The 11,303-nt window shown below is 40.3% G+C and overlaps 2 protein-coding genes across 3 annotated transcripts; both read left to right on the plus strand.

Moving 5' to 3' along the window:
* The first annotated feature begins 141 nt into the window (after positions 1 to 141).
* LOC131334116 (uncharacterized) lies at positions 142 to 4,831 on the plus strand. Of its 2 annotated transcripts, none has more exons than XM_058368996.1 (4): positions 142 to 277; positions 1,328 to 2,124; positions 2,229 to 2,312; positions 4,316 to 4,831. In XM_058368996.1, exons 2-4 carry the CDS (start codon positions 1,452 to 1,454, stop codon positions 4,336 to 4,338), a joined length of 780 nt encoding a protein of 259 aa, XP_058224979.1. In that variant the 5' UTR covers positions 142 to 277; positions 1,328 to 1,451; the 3' UTR covers positions 4,339 to 4,831. The 2 variants fall into 2 exon arrangements, with proteins under 2 accessions (XP_058224979.1, XP_058224978.1); XM_058368995.1 differs by having other exon boundaries at positions 143 to 277; positions 4,327 to 4,831.
* Positions 4,832 to 6,964: 2,133 nt separating this feature from the next.
* Positions 6,965 to 9,989, plus strand: LOC131332763 (protein PLASTID MOVEMENT IMPAIRED 1). Its single transcript, XM_058367058.1, has one exon. The coding sequence runs from the start codon at positions 7,129 to 7,131 to the stop codon at positions 9,730 to 9,732; it is 2,604 nt and encodes an 867-aa protein (XP_058223041.1). The 5' UTR covers positions 6,965 to 7,128; the 3' UTR covers positions 9,733 to 9,989.
* Positions 9,990 to 11,303: the final 1,314 nt, after the last annotated feature.

Below are 11,303 nucleotides of genomic sequence, written 5' to 3' on the forward strand. Positions count from 1 at the left end.
AATATTTATTAATACTGAAAATATCCTCGATGAGTATTAATTATCAAAACACGGGCCGTCATTTTTCCTATTTTCTAACAGAAAATTCTTTTTTTGCATTGACGAATAGTAAAAACGAGGGAAAGAGAGACCTAGGCATTTCCTTGGAGTTTGGAGCCAAAGCCCACCCTTTTGAAAATAACCTCTCTTTCCTCGCGCCGTCTCTCTCCTTCTCCCTCTCTCTCTCTCTCTCTCTCTCTCTGGTTCCGTCGTGCGGACTCGCTGCTGTCGTTTAAGGGTAAGTCACCAATTGCTTTAAAGATCTGTCGGGTTTCTCTGACCCAAATTTGTGCATCTTCTGTATGTTTTTCCTCCTCCTCCTCCTACTCTCTCTCTAACTCTCTGCACATATACGATCGTGGTTTTACTCGCACTGTTTGGATCTTACTTTGGTTTGATGTTCAAGATATTCTTGAAACTAAAAATATTTTGGCGCTATTTAAGTGCTAATGGGAAAGTAAAGTTGTTTCTTTTGGCAGCATACAATTTTAACAGTTGATGGTTACTCACTCCTGTCAGCACTCAATTGGTCCATTTTTGGGAGAATAATAGCCTATACTCAAGTTGCTTGCTTTCTCAGTCTTTGACCCTTTGAATGTGGTTGATTGTTACATTTGTTTCAGATCTTCACTGGGTGAACCGTTTTTCTAGGTAGTACAACTGGTAACCTCCTATATTCCTTAGTTTACCAAAAAAAAAGAAAAACCTACAATATGCCTTTAGGTTCGTGTCTGTAAGTATGTTCCATGTTAGGCTTTAGAGAATATAATCTAATATGGGTAACCTAATGGCTCACTTAAATTTGTTTGTTATAATTTATCTTCTCTCACAAATAAGTCAGCTGCGTGGATGTTTGTAACTTCTTATAGATCATAAAAAAGTAAGCTTACCCATTATAAGGACGAAAAATACCAATCAATAGCTGTCATGTCCTCATCGGAACTGCGAGTACTAGAAACGGCAAAGTACTGGATTTTCAAGCTTGATTGACATTGTGATTTGGTTCTTCATGATTAAAAACATGGTTTGAATTAAAGGACTACAACAATGATGGATGAATTACCATTGAAACCCAGCTGCAACATTATTATTTTGCATATGTTCTCTTCTTATATATACATTCCATTATTATAGTCTTTCTTGCTTACTGGCACAGCTTAAGCATGTCTTCTGTTTATTTTGTGGCCATATTTGCTGTAGTTACCAGTATCTAGAAAATCTTCTTTTACAGTATTTCCTACGCGTTTCTCTCATGTACATTCTTCTTTGTCTGCGACGTCTGGTTTAGGTTACAGTATACATACTTTTTGCTTGCACGGAGGATCTTCTCAGTTTTATTCGATCTTGTGCTTTACCTGTGCTTGAAGTCCTTTGAAATTTTCTCTGGGTTGAGTGACTTATATTGATCCATAATGATTAACTCTGAAGTAAAAAGCAATGTGCAGTGCAACAGTGGCACTGGCACGCCATCTGAACGGAAGCATTCACCTCTAGTAAGAAAGATAGCACTGAGAGATGTCCAGAATGATAATAGAAGCTTGATTCATAACCACCCAGAAATTTCCTCCTTTCCGGAGGGAAGACCTATCACAGGTGCAATCAATATTTCTGGAACTAAGGGACTGACTCCTGAAAAGGCCCCTCTTTACCCTTCCTTATGCGAAAATGGTGTAAATGATCATCTCTTTGACACACGAAGAAAGTTTGAATCAGGACCAGGGAAAGGAAGAATTCACGATGCTACAGCTGATTGCCTTCAACGAACTATAACTATAAAGCAGCAGGTATTACTGCGACAACATACTCAGATGGGGGAAAGCAATTTTTCTGGTGCTCCTATAGTTGGACCAAATCATATTGCTTCAATGACAACCTTTCCACATGGTGTACCTTCAGTACCCATTTCCCTTGGGAAGCATGAAAATGGGCTCCCTTTTGCTGAATCTGATTACCTAAAGGTCAAAATAGAGGTCTGTCAATCAATTGACTCTAAGGCAACTGATGATCCAAGGATTGAACGGTTTCTTCATTTGCAGAAGTTCCTAAAGCAGTGCGATGAATCCTATAACAGGGACTATATCCATTGTAAGTCCTTGCATTCCTATAGAGCTGGTCAATATCATTCTTTTTTTTGCCTCGATTCCTTTGACGCTTTCAGTCTTGCTGTTTGTTATTCATCACCTTGTTAGTGCTCCTAAATATGTCGACGGCTGAACGTAGCAGACATGCAGTTGAGTTAGAGAAAAGAGCAATCCAGCTAACGGTAGAAGAAGGTAACAAAATTTTCTTATATTTGTCGCCTTGTGTTCTTTAGTCGATCTATGACAGTTTTTTCAAAAATAGGCTTCTTCTAGGAAAGAGATGCTCCGCACTAGTTCAAAATTTTGTAGTACAAAGGTGCAAAATATGAGTAGCAGCCCACTATGTTGTCTCAGTGTAGAAATGAGTCGTATGCGATATTCTTCTTACAGGATGAGAGACGGATTTTCATTTTCAATCGATTAAGAATCCTCCGAATGAGAGTTTCATGAGTTATAAGGCTGTTTGGTGCACCTTTTTTTTTTTTTTAATCTTCTCTATTGATGGGGCTGTTTGGCGCACCTTCATAGGGCTGCTTGTGGATTGTTTCTGGAAGTCTGTGCCATTGTGTTTGGTGCAGCTTTTGCTTCTAGCATTTATTGTGAAAATAGTTTTTATAAGATGGCAAAAAACTGATTATATGGAAGGAGGGGTAAGGGTGTCTTTTTTTTTTTTTTTTGTGGTAACCGAGGAACAACCCTACAACCAGGCCACTAAATGGACCCAACTGCGCAACCCAAACCTCGGGGAGAGGTAGCTACAGCACACCAGTTGCGGCCCCCTACTGGTACTCACCCGGTGGGGAATCGAACCCCAAACCAAGGGGATTACTCCCTAGTCCCTAAGTCTGGCACTTGCCCTTACCACTGGAAACCCCTGGTGTGTGGGTAAGGGTGTCTTTGTGTTCTATTTATGGATTATCAACTTATCATTTGGTACCTGGTTGGCAGAAAACTAACTTTTATGTACTTGGCATAGAACTACTTTTATGTGTTTGCAACTTGGAATGCAAATGTTTTGCAGCTGAGAAAAGGAAACAAAATTGAATAGGTTCTGAGTAGGATTAACACGTAAGCTTGTGCCATTCAGCACCTGTGACTAGTCTGATCATCTAGTTGGTCATACTTCTTTTGGTATTGCCTAAACGAGAGTAAAAAATACTAACTGGACATTTAATGCTGTTTGCTATTTCGTTAATCCTTTTATCAGGGATTTGCTGTTTGACTCACGAGTAGGTTTGTTAAAAAATGGAAGTTAGAGAAGGGTACAGCATAACTTTGAATGAACATAATCTTTAAGCTATCAAGATGAGTTTGTCAGGACTCACGATCAATCATACTCCTAAATGTGTCAGAAAAATATTTCTGTCACTTGGGGAAAAGACAATGTCTGAACTCTGAAGAATGGAGATTGTCTGTGACTCTGTATGTCTTGGCAATAGTTATCCCGTGTGAATGCTGCTATTGTTTGCGGTATGGACTACATGAGATTACAATCACCGACGGTATTTATGGTTTCACCTCCTACGAGCTCTTCAAGTACAATGAGGTAACTTTCGATACCTAGGTGCTATCCCTTGTAGCATCTGAGATGGTGAAACCAAGATCTACAAAATAACAAGCTCAAATGTGATAAATATTTGCTGCTGAGCTGCTGACTTTGTGAATATTTTCATAGAGAAGAGAAGTCTAAGGAGCCCGAAGGAGTGCAAGAGTTTAAATGTCCACCTTTAGTTTCGCCAGAGTTTAAATGTCCACCTTTAGTTTCGCCAGAGTTTAAATGTCCACTTTTAGTTTTTTCTAGCTTTGCTTTCATGAATCTATGCTTGGATTGGAGAGGTTCGCTTCATAGAAAGTTGTGTATAGAAATCAAGTGTAATCCAGTTTAGAAGTTTGCCAACACAAAAATATTTGTTCCTTGATACACAATATGTGATGTATTTTGCTCTTTAGAAAATGGCTCTGATGCATGGCGAATTGAATTGCTTCTTCTTTTCTCTTGAGGAGACAGTACTGATACTCTCAGAGTCCTTTGTTGGTATCTGGGGTTTTCAATTTGTGAAAACTAGTTCTCTTGTTAATCACTGTTCAGAAACTGTAGCTTTGTATTCTTTTGTTTGTTTTTATCCAAAATGGTAGGCTATACAGACTCCATTTTTTCTTTTCCTTCCATATTCCAAATTCTTGGCAATCAACAGTTAATTTGCAGGGAAACAAATGAACCGGATGAAGGCTCACAATATCTTGGGGAAATCTGGCCCAACTAACAACCTGCTGCTGACAACTCAACCACTGAATCTGAGACATGAAAATTGATCATGCTATAAGCTTCGCTTTACCTACTTCCCAAGGACATGGTTTTGTTTTGTGCTGTTTACTTATTGGGACATCGGTCAGTACCACTCACTCGGCCATGTGACTACTGCTTCTGTAGGCTTTGGCTTTTGTCTCAATCCAGTAACATTCATTCCACGCATTTAATTCGTTGTTAGATACTGGTGATTTGCATAATCTTGTCAGCCACTCAGCCCCTATAGGCTCCTCTCCAGGTAGAAATTTGCTGCTAAATTCTTCTTTAATGATCATTATTGGTCTTCCTTTCAAATGCAGTGTGTTTCTCGTGAGTTATTTGAAGTAAAGTTGTAACACAACTCATCTATTGTGTTGTTCCAGCTATGGTCAGAATGTTGCATGTTTTCAACAAAATTTGTATACTTCATCGTACTTCTCTTAGTAAATGAATCGGTTTTGGCTTGTTTGTGAATGAAGCGGGCTTGAACTCGAATTTTAGGCTCATTAACTTAACAAGCTGAGCTAGAGCAGTACAAAACTTAGCACGGTTCATTTGCACCCCTATTTGGGGCCTTCGGACTCTATAAGCTAAACTGGAGCTGGTCCAGACAATCTGGCACAAATTTCAAAAGGCAAGAAACATTTGAAGTTGGGTTGAAGTTATGATAAATAGTATCATGAACTCTATTCGAATTGAGCCTCTGTTCCTAAGTCACATAATCTTCTAATAATACCATTTATTTTCGCTTTGAATACTCACTCTACATTATTGTTCTCAATTCTTGGTCTTACTAATTTTAGATACAGATGATTTGACAAATGCTATGCTACAGTATTTTTTGCTTTTGCTCATTTTTTTTTTTTGGGACTTGCATATTCCTTTGCTCATGTTCGCATACACTTGTAGCCGTTCAAGAACAAGGCCAAATGCTCGGATAAGGAACCATGAATGCATGACGTTCTCATTTATTACTGTACTATCCTTTTGATAATCAAAACAAAATTTCCCCTTGGTTTTTCATGGCTTTCCACTCTGGCTTTCACAACAAAAACTGATTGAAAGATCGCACGTACGCCCGGTCTAACTCACATTGGTGTTTTGTAGTACCAATTGAGGCTAGTTTAGTTGGTAAGATTCTTTTTTTTGGGTGAGAGTGTGTGTACCATGGCTTGAACCCTTGACATGGCAAATGATATCACAAGAGTGTCACCACAAGGGAAATCAAAGCCTTGGTTGGTCATGACTCTTGAATCTCATTAGGAGGTCAGTAGTTCGAGTCTCCCGATCTGCATGTGGGTGTTCTTCCTTTAGAGAGTTTTTCCTTTATTTCTTTGTTTCTACTCTATAATGGGCATTTCTTATATTGATTGAGTTGTTGGGCTTAGTTGTTTTATAGACTCTTACAATTGATGTAGTGTTCCGAATTTGTACTTTATACTTCATATCTAATGTAAAATGATCTCTTTTATCAATTGATTTAGAGTCCAAAGTTGCAATCCTTTACGATAAAAACTAGGGCAGTCCACGATCCGGATCGGATTCGTGTGAATCTAATCTTAATTTGTATCTCACGGTTTTTAGAAAATGCAATCCAATCTTAATCCAAAAGTTTCACGGTTCGGTCCGGTTTTATCCACGGATTTCCTTCCAAAAAAATAAAATGATGCCACTACCATAATCATATTCCAAATAAAAATGCAAACACTAATTTCCATAAACATTGTCCAAATTGTAAAGGCATTAAGGCAATAAACATGGTAAAGGCAGCAAGGTAGCAACCAAATAAAACTAAGCATCATCCAAAATACACAAATTCGGTCAAGCATGATCTACTTATTACATCCCATAAAAACCTTACAAAAAATAGCAAATTAGTTTCTCAAAACAAACAAGCAAATTAGTAAAATTATAATTATTTATATATATTACACACACATATCTATATTTTTATTTTTTTAAATATCTCACGGTTCGGTTCGGTTAATTCACGGTTTTGAAATGAAAATCCAAACCTAATCTGTATCTCACGGTTTTTTAATTTTCAAATCTCTGTCCGGAGTATTAATTCACGGACAAAATCCAAAAAGCACTGATCGAATCGGTTCGGACCGATTTCACGGTTCTCGATTTTTCTTAGACCCCCTAATAAAAACATTCAATGATATGGGACCAGATTGCCTCTCATCCTTCCACTTTCTAATCACGTAACTGTATTTTTCACTAAAGAACAGATAGAAATTCCCCCATCCTTCTCTCCTCACACCCATACAAAATTTCTTGGTCCACATGCCCCCAGCACCCCCGGAGAATTTTTTCAGTGCCGAGTGTGCACAGGCCACGTGGTGCTGAGCACACATCTCGGCCGTTCAAATGTATTTTGGACGGTTCAGATCTGTTTAGACTTAAGGGGGTGTTTTGATAATTTTACACTAAAAATTTACCTAAATAGATCTGTGCAGTCCAAAATACGTTTAGACGGCCGAGATGGTGGTCGGCACCAAGTGGCCCGTGCCCACCCGGCACTGAAAAACTTCTCCACCCGTGGACTCCCTCTCTCCCCCACCCCCTTCCTTCATGGCCGTTTCTCCACCATTAATGCCTTGCTCGTTAACCCACTGCACATTCCTTATCTTCGTCTTCTTCATTTCCATCACTCTGCCTCTGCACCCTGACTTCCACATCCTCCTCTCTCTCACTCTCTTATCTCTCTAGCCAATTATGGCAGCAGAGTACTCAGGCAACAAAACTCCAAACACCCACCTCTTGCAAGAACTCGAAGCACTTAGCCAAACCCTCTACCAAATCCCCACCACCAACCGAAGAACAAACTCCCTCGCTCTCCCCCGCTCCTCCGTTCCGCCCATCCCAATCGATGACGCCAAACCCGAAGTGGAGAAACTCATCAACCCAAAACCGCGGCAGAGGCGCATGTCCCTATCCCCATGGCGCTCTCGCCCAAAACTCGAAGACGACCACAACCAAGACCACCGCAACGAACGCTCCAAGACTCCACGTCAAAGGCCAGTAAAGAAGTTGGACAACACAGCGGCGGCCGCGGCGACTTCTTCCGATAAAAAAGGGCTTTGGAACTGGAAGCCGATTCGCGCTCTATCCCACATCGGAATGCAGAAGCTGAGCTGTTTGTTCTCCATCGAAGTGGTCGCCGTTCAAGGCCTCCCGGCTTCAATGAACGGCCTCCGGCTTTCGGTTTGTATTCGAAAGAAAGAGACCAAAGACGGCGCAGTCCACACCATGCCGTCAAGGGTCTCCCAAGGAGCTGCTGATTTCGAAGAGACTCTGTTTATAAGGTGCCACGTTTATTGCACTTCCAGCGGGGCAACGAGTCAGCTGAAATTCGAGCCGCGTCCTTTCGTGATTTATGTGTTTGCAGTAGACGCCGAGGAGCTTGATTTCGGAAGAAGTTCGGTGAATTTGAGTCACTTGATTCAGGAATCCATAGAGAAGAATTCAGAAGGTACACGGGTTAGGCAGTGGGACACGAGTTTCAACTTATCGGGAAAGGCAAAAGGAGGTGCACTTGTTCTGAAATTGGGGTTTCAGTTAATGGAGAAAGACGGAGGGGTTGGAATTTACAATCAAGCTGAAGGGCAGAAGTCTAAAGGGAAAAGCTTGACGTCGCCATCCTCAAATTTTGCCCGAAAGCAGTCGAAATCGTCGTTCAGCATCGCTAGTCCGAGGATGTCAAGCCGGGCGGAAGCATGGACGCCTTCACAATCAGGAATGGCAGCAGATTTGCAAGGGATTGATGACCTGAATCTCGATGAGCCAGCTACCGTGCCGTTGACTTCTCCTTCTGTTAAGAAGTCTGAAGAACCCGAATCGAATATGGAGGATCTAGAGCTTCCGGAATTCGACATTGTTGACAAAGGAGTTGAGATGATACAGGACAAAACTGATAAGACAGACGAAGACCAATCGGAGGAGAATTCAGACAAAAGGTCAGATGCGAGTGAGGTGGTGAAGGAGGTTGTTGTGCATGATCAAGTCCATTTGACGAGATTGACTGAACTTGATTCAATAGCTCAGCAAATCAAAGCTTTGGAATCTATGATGGGAAATGAAAAACCTTTCAAAACAGAGGAGGAAGAAACTGCATCACCAAAATTGGAAGCGGATGAAGAAACGGTAACGAGGGAATTCCTTCAGATGCTTGAAGGTGAAGAAGCTGATGAATATAAACTTAATCAGCTTGATGATTCTCCAATGAAGTTTGAAGGAGTAGCTGCTGAAGATTCTACGGAGCTTGAATCCAAGGTTTTTGTTCCCGACCTTGGGAAAGGCTTGGGGTGTGTGGTTCAAACTAGGAATGGAGGCTACTTAGCTGCTATGAATCCTCTCGACACAGAAGTGCCAAGGAAAGATACTCCTAAACTCGCAATGCAGATATCCAAACCATTGGTTCTACCGACGGATAAATCAAGTGGGTTCGAGGTATTTCAGAGAATGGCAGCTAGTGGGATTGAAGAACTTAGTTCTGAAATTCTATCCTTGATGCCTGTGGATGAGCTCATGGGCAAGACAGCTGAACAGATTGCTTTTGAAGGCATTGCTTCAGCAATTATCCAAGGGAGGAACAAAGAAGGTGCTAACTCAAGTGCTGCTCGTACTATTGCTACAGTCAAAACCATGGCAGCTGCTATGAGTACCAGAAGGAAAGAAAGGATTTCCACAGGAATTTGGAATATGAGCGAAAACCTGTTGTCAGCAGACGAGATTCTAGCATTCTCGATGCAGAAAATAGAGGGCATGGCAGTTGAAGCTCTGAAAATTCAGGCAGAAATGGCAGAAGAAGATGCACCCTTTGATGTTTCTCCAATCAATGGAAAGAAAATGTTGTCGTCTGCAGTTCCACTTGAGGACTGGATCAATAATAGCGGCAATACACCTTTGCCTAAAGAAGCTGGAGAAACAGAAACCACCACAATATTAGTAGTTGTCCAGTTGCGAGATCCTCTAAGACGATACGAGGCAGTTGGTGGCCCTGTGATAGCGTTAATAAACGCAACAATTAGCGATGCTAATTCGAATATCTACGCCGAGGAAAGGAGGTTCAAATTGGCAAGTTTGCATGTCGGGGGTCTGAGAGTGAGGACTAGAGGAAAGAGGAATGTGTGGGATACTGAGAAACAAAGGCTAACTGCCATGCAGTGGCTTGTGGCATATGGACTGGGGAAGGCAGGGAAGAAGGGAAAGCACGTCTCTTCAAAGGACCAGGATCTGCTTTGGAGCATTTCTTCACGAGTAATGGCGGACATGTGGCTCAAGCCAATGAGAAATCCAGACGTCAAATTCAGCAAGTGAAAGTGAGTCAGTCTCTTTGCAGAATTATGTGACTTAAGGCCCGGTCATGTGCCCGGAACCGGAATTATGACACCAGTCCACTATCTTTTCCCCATTTAAAATCTCCTATTACATTTTACTCATAAGAATTTAGTGTTTGAGTTTTATAGTGTTCAGTTTTTAGAAACGATATTGAACGTTTTCCGCTCGTACATTCGATCTGGACATATTATTCCTTGTATTTATTTTTTTGATACTTCACTATCACCTTCGCTTTACCTACTTCCCAAGGACATAGTTTTGTTTTGTGCCGTTTAATTAGGAGCGATGGATCTTGCCTAGTGAAAGGAAGAGCGGATCCAATACGAAGACGACTTTCTTTCCCTTACTCTTACTAATACTAATGTGCAATCATATCCAACTCACTCGGCAGTGTGACAACTGCTTCTGCTGTCTTTGGCTTTTGAGAAACTTATTGTCGCAAGCCAGTAACATTCATTCTGTTGAACCATAAATTTTGATTATCACAAGAAATTTTTAATGTGGTGGAAATTTTTATTTGAAAAAAAAGGGGACTTGAAAATAAAACTTTGTTTCCAATTTATAGAAATAAAAAAAAAAAAGTGCATAAGCAGCCACGTGTGTAACCGAAGCAAAGCAAAAGGGGACGCAAATTGCCATTCTCATGTAAGGAATGAAATGACTAAAAAAGAAAAGATACAAAATTCAAAAGTCATGGTGGTTATTTATTAACACCTGACAAGCATAGAGCATGTTTTGCTTGCTAGGAATCGAACTACACACATTCAACGTGGTCCCAGTGATCTAGGTCCGGCCACTAAAACAAACACATACTACTATTTTCCCATAGTCACTCATTCGGATATATATATATCGATATTCATTTTGTATTCGGAATCAAAAGGTTTTCTTTTGCAACAATTAAAAGATGTAATTAAAAGACGTGTTATGTCTTGAATGGGTCCAACCTACATATATGATCTCTTTTCATATAAGTGATCAGATTACTTTATGCAAATGAATTAAATTTTTGTCTTAACACATCCCACGCATTTATTTTGTCCCTAGATACGGGTGATTTGCATAATTGTGTCAGCGACTAGCCCCTATAGGCTGCTCTCCAGGTAGAAATTTGCTGATAATTCTTCTTTAATGATCGTTATTGGTCTTCTTTTCAAATGCAATATTGTGTTTCTTTTGAGTTATTTGAAGTAAAGCTGTAACACAACTCATCTATTTTGTTGTTCCAGCTAGACATGGTCAGAATGTTGCATGTTTTCAACAAAATAATTTGTATACTTCACATACTTCTCTTAAATATTTTTTGTTTTGTTTTGTAGTTGTTAAGAATTACTAGCATTTTCCTTGAATGCCACTGGTCTTGAAATAGTCAACATTGCACTGGAATGGTTCTACAGGTTGATAACTTTTTCCCGATGTTAAATTTTGGCACAAAGTGAAGATTGAGAATGCGAGCAAGGGGTCCTATTGGAAGATTATAAGACTAATTATGTAACTAATCAGACCCCTCGATTGCACCCAAGAAGTGCGAAGTTAAATCAATGAGATGG

Source organism: Rhododendron vialii, chromosome 7a (assembly GCF_030253575.1).
Source record: "Rhododendron vialii isolate Sample 1 chromosome 7a, ASM3025357v1".
Lineage (NCBI taxonomy): Eukaryota > Viridiplantae > Streptophyta > Magnoliopsida > Ericales > Ericaceae > Rhododendron > Rhododendron vialii.

What these genes read in the sequence shown, in the direction of transcription:
- LOC131334116 (XM_058368995.1), top strand. Translation starts at nt 1,452, where the DNA reads ATGATTAACTCTGAAGTAAAAAGCAATGTGCAGTGCAACAGTGGCACT. An exon ending in TAACAGGGACTATATCCATT is followed by an intron (nt 2,125 to 2,228) that starts GTAAGTCCTTGC and finishes TCACCTTGTTAG; the next exon opens with TGCTCCTAAATATGTCGACG. An exon ending in CCAGCTAACGGTAGAAGAAG is followed by an intron (nt 2,313 to 4,326) that starts GTAACAAAATTT and finishes GTTAATTTGCAG; the next exon opens with GGAAACAAATGAACCGGATG.
- LOC131332763 (XM_058367058.1), top strand. Translation starts at nt 7,129, where the DNA reads ATGGCAGCAGAGTACTCAGGCAACAAAACTCCAAACACCCACCTCTTG.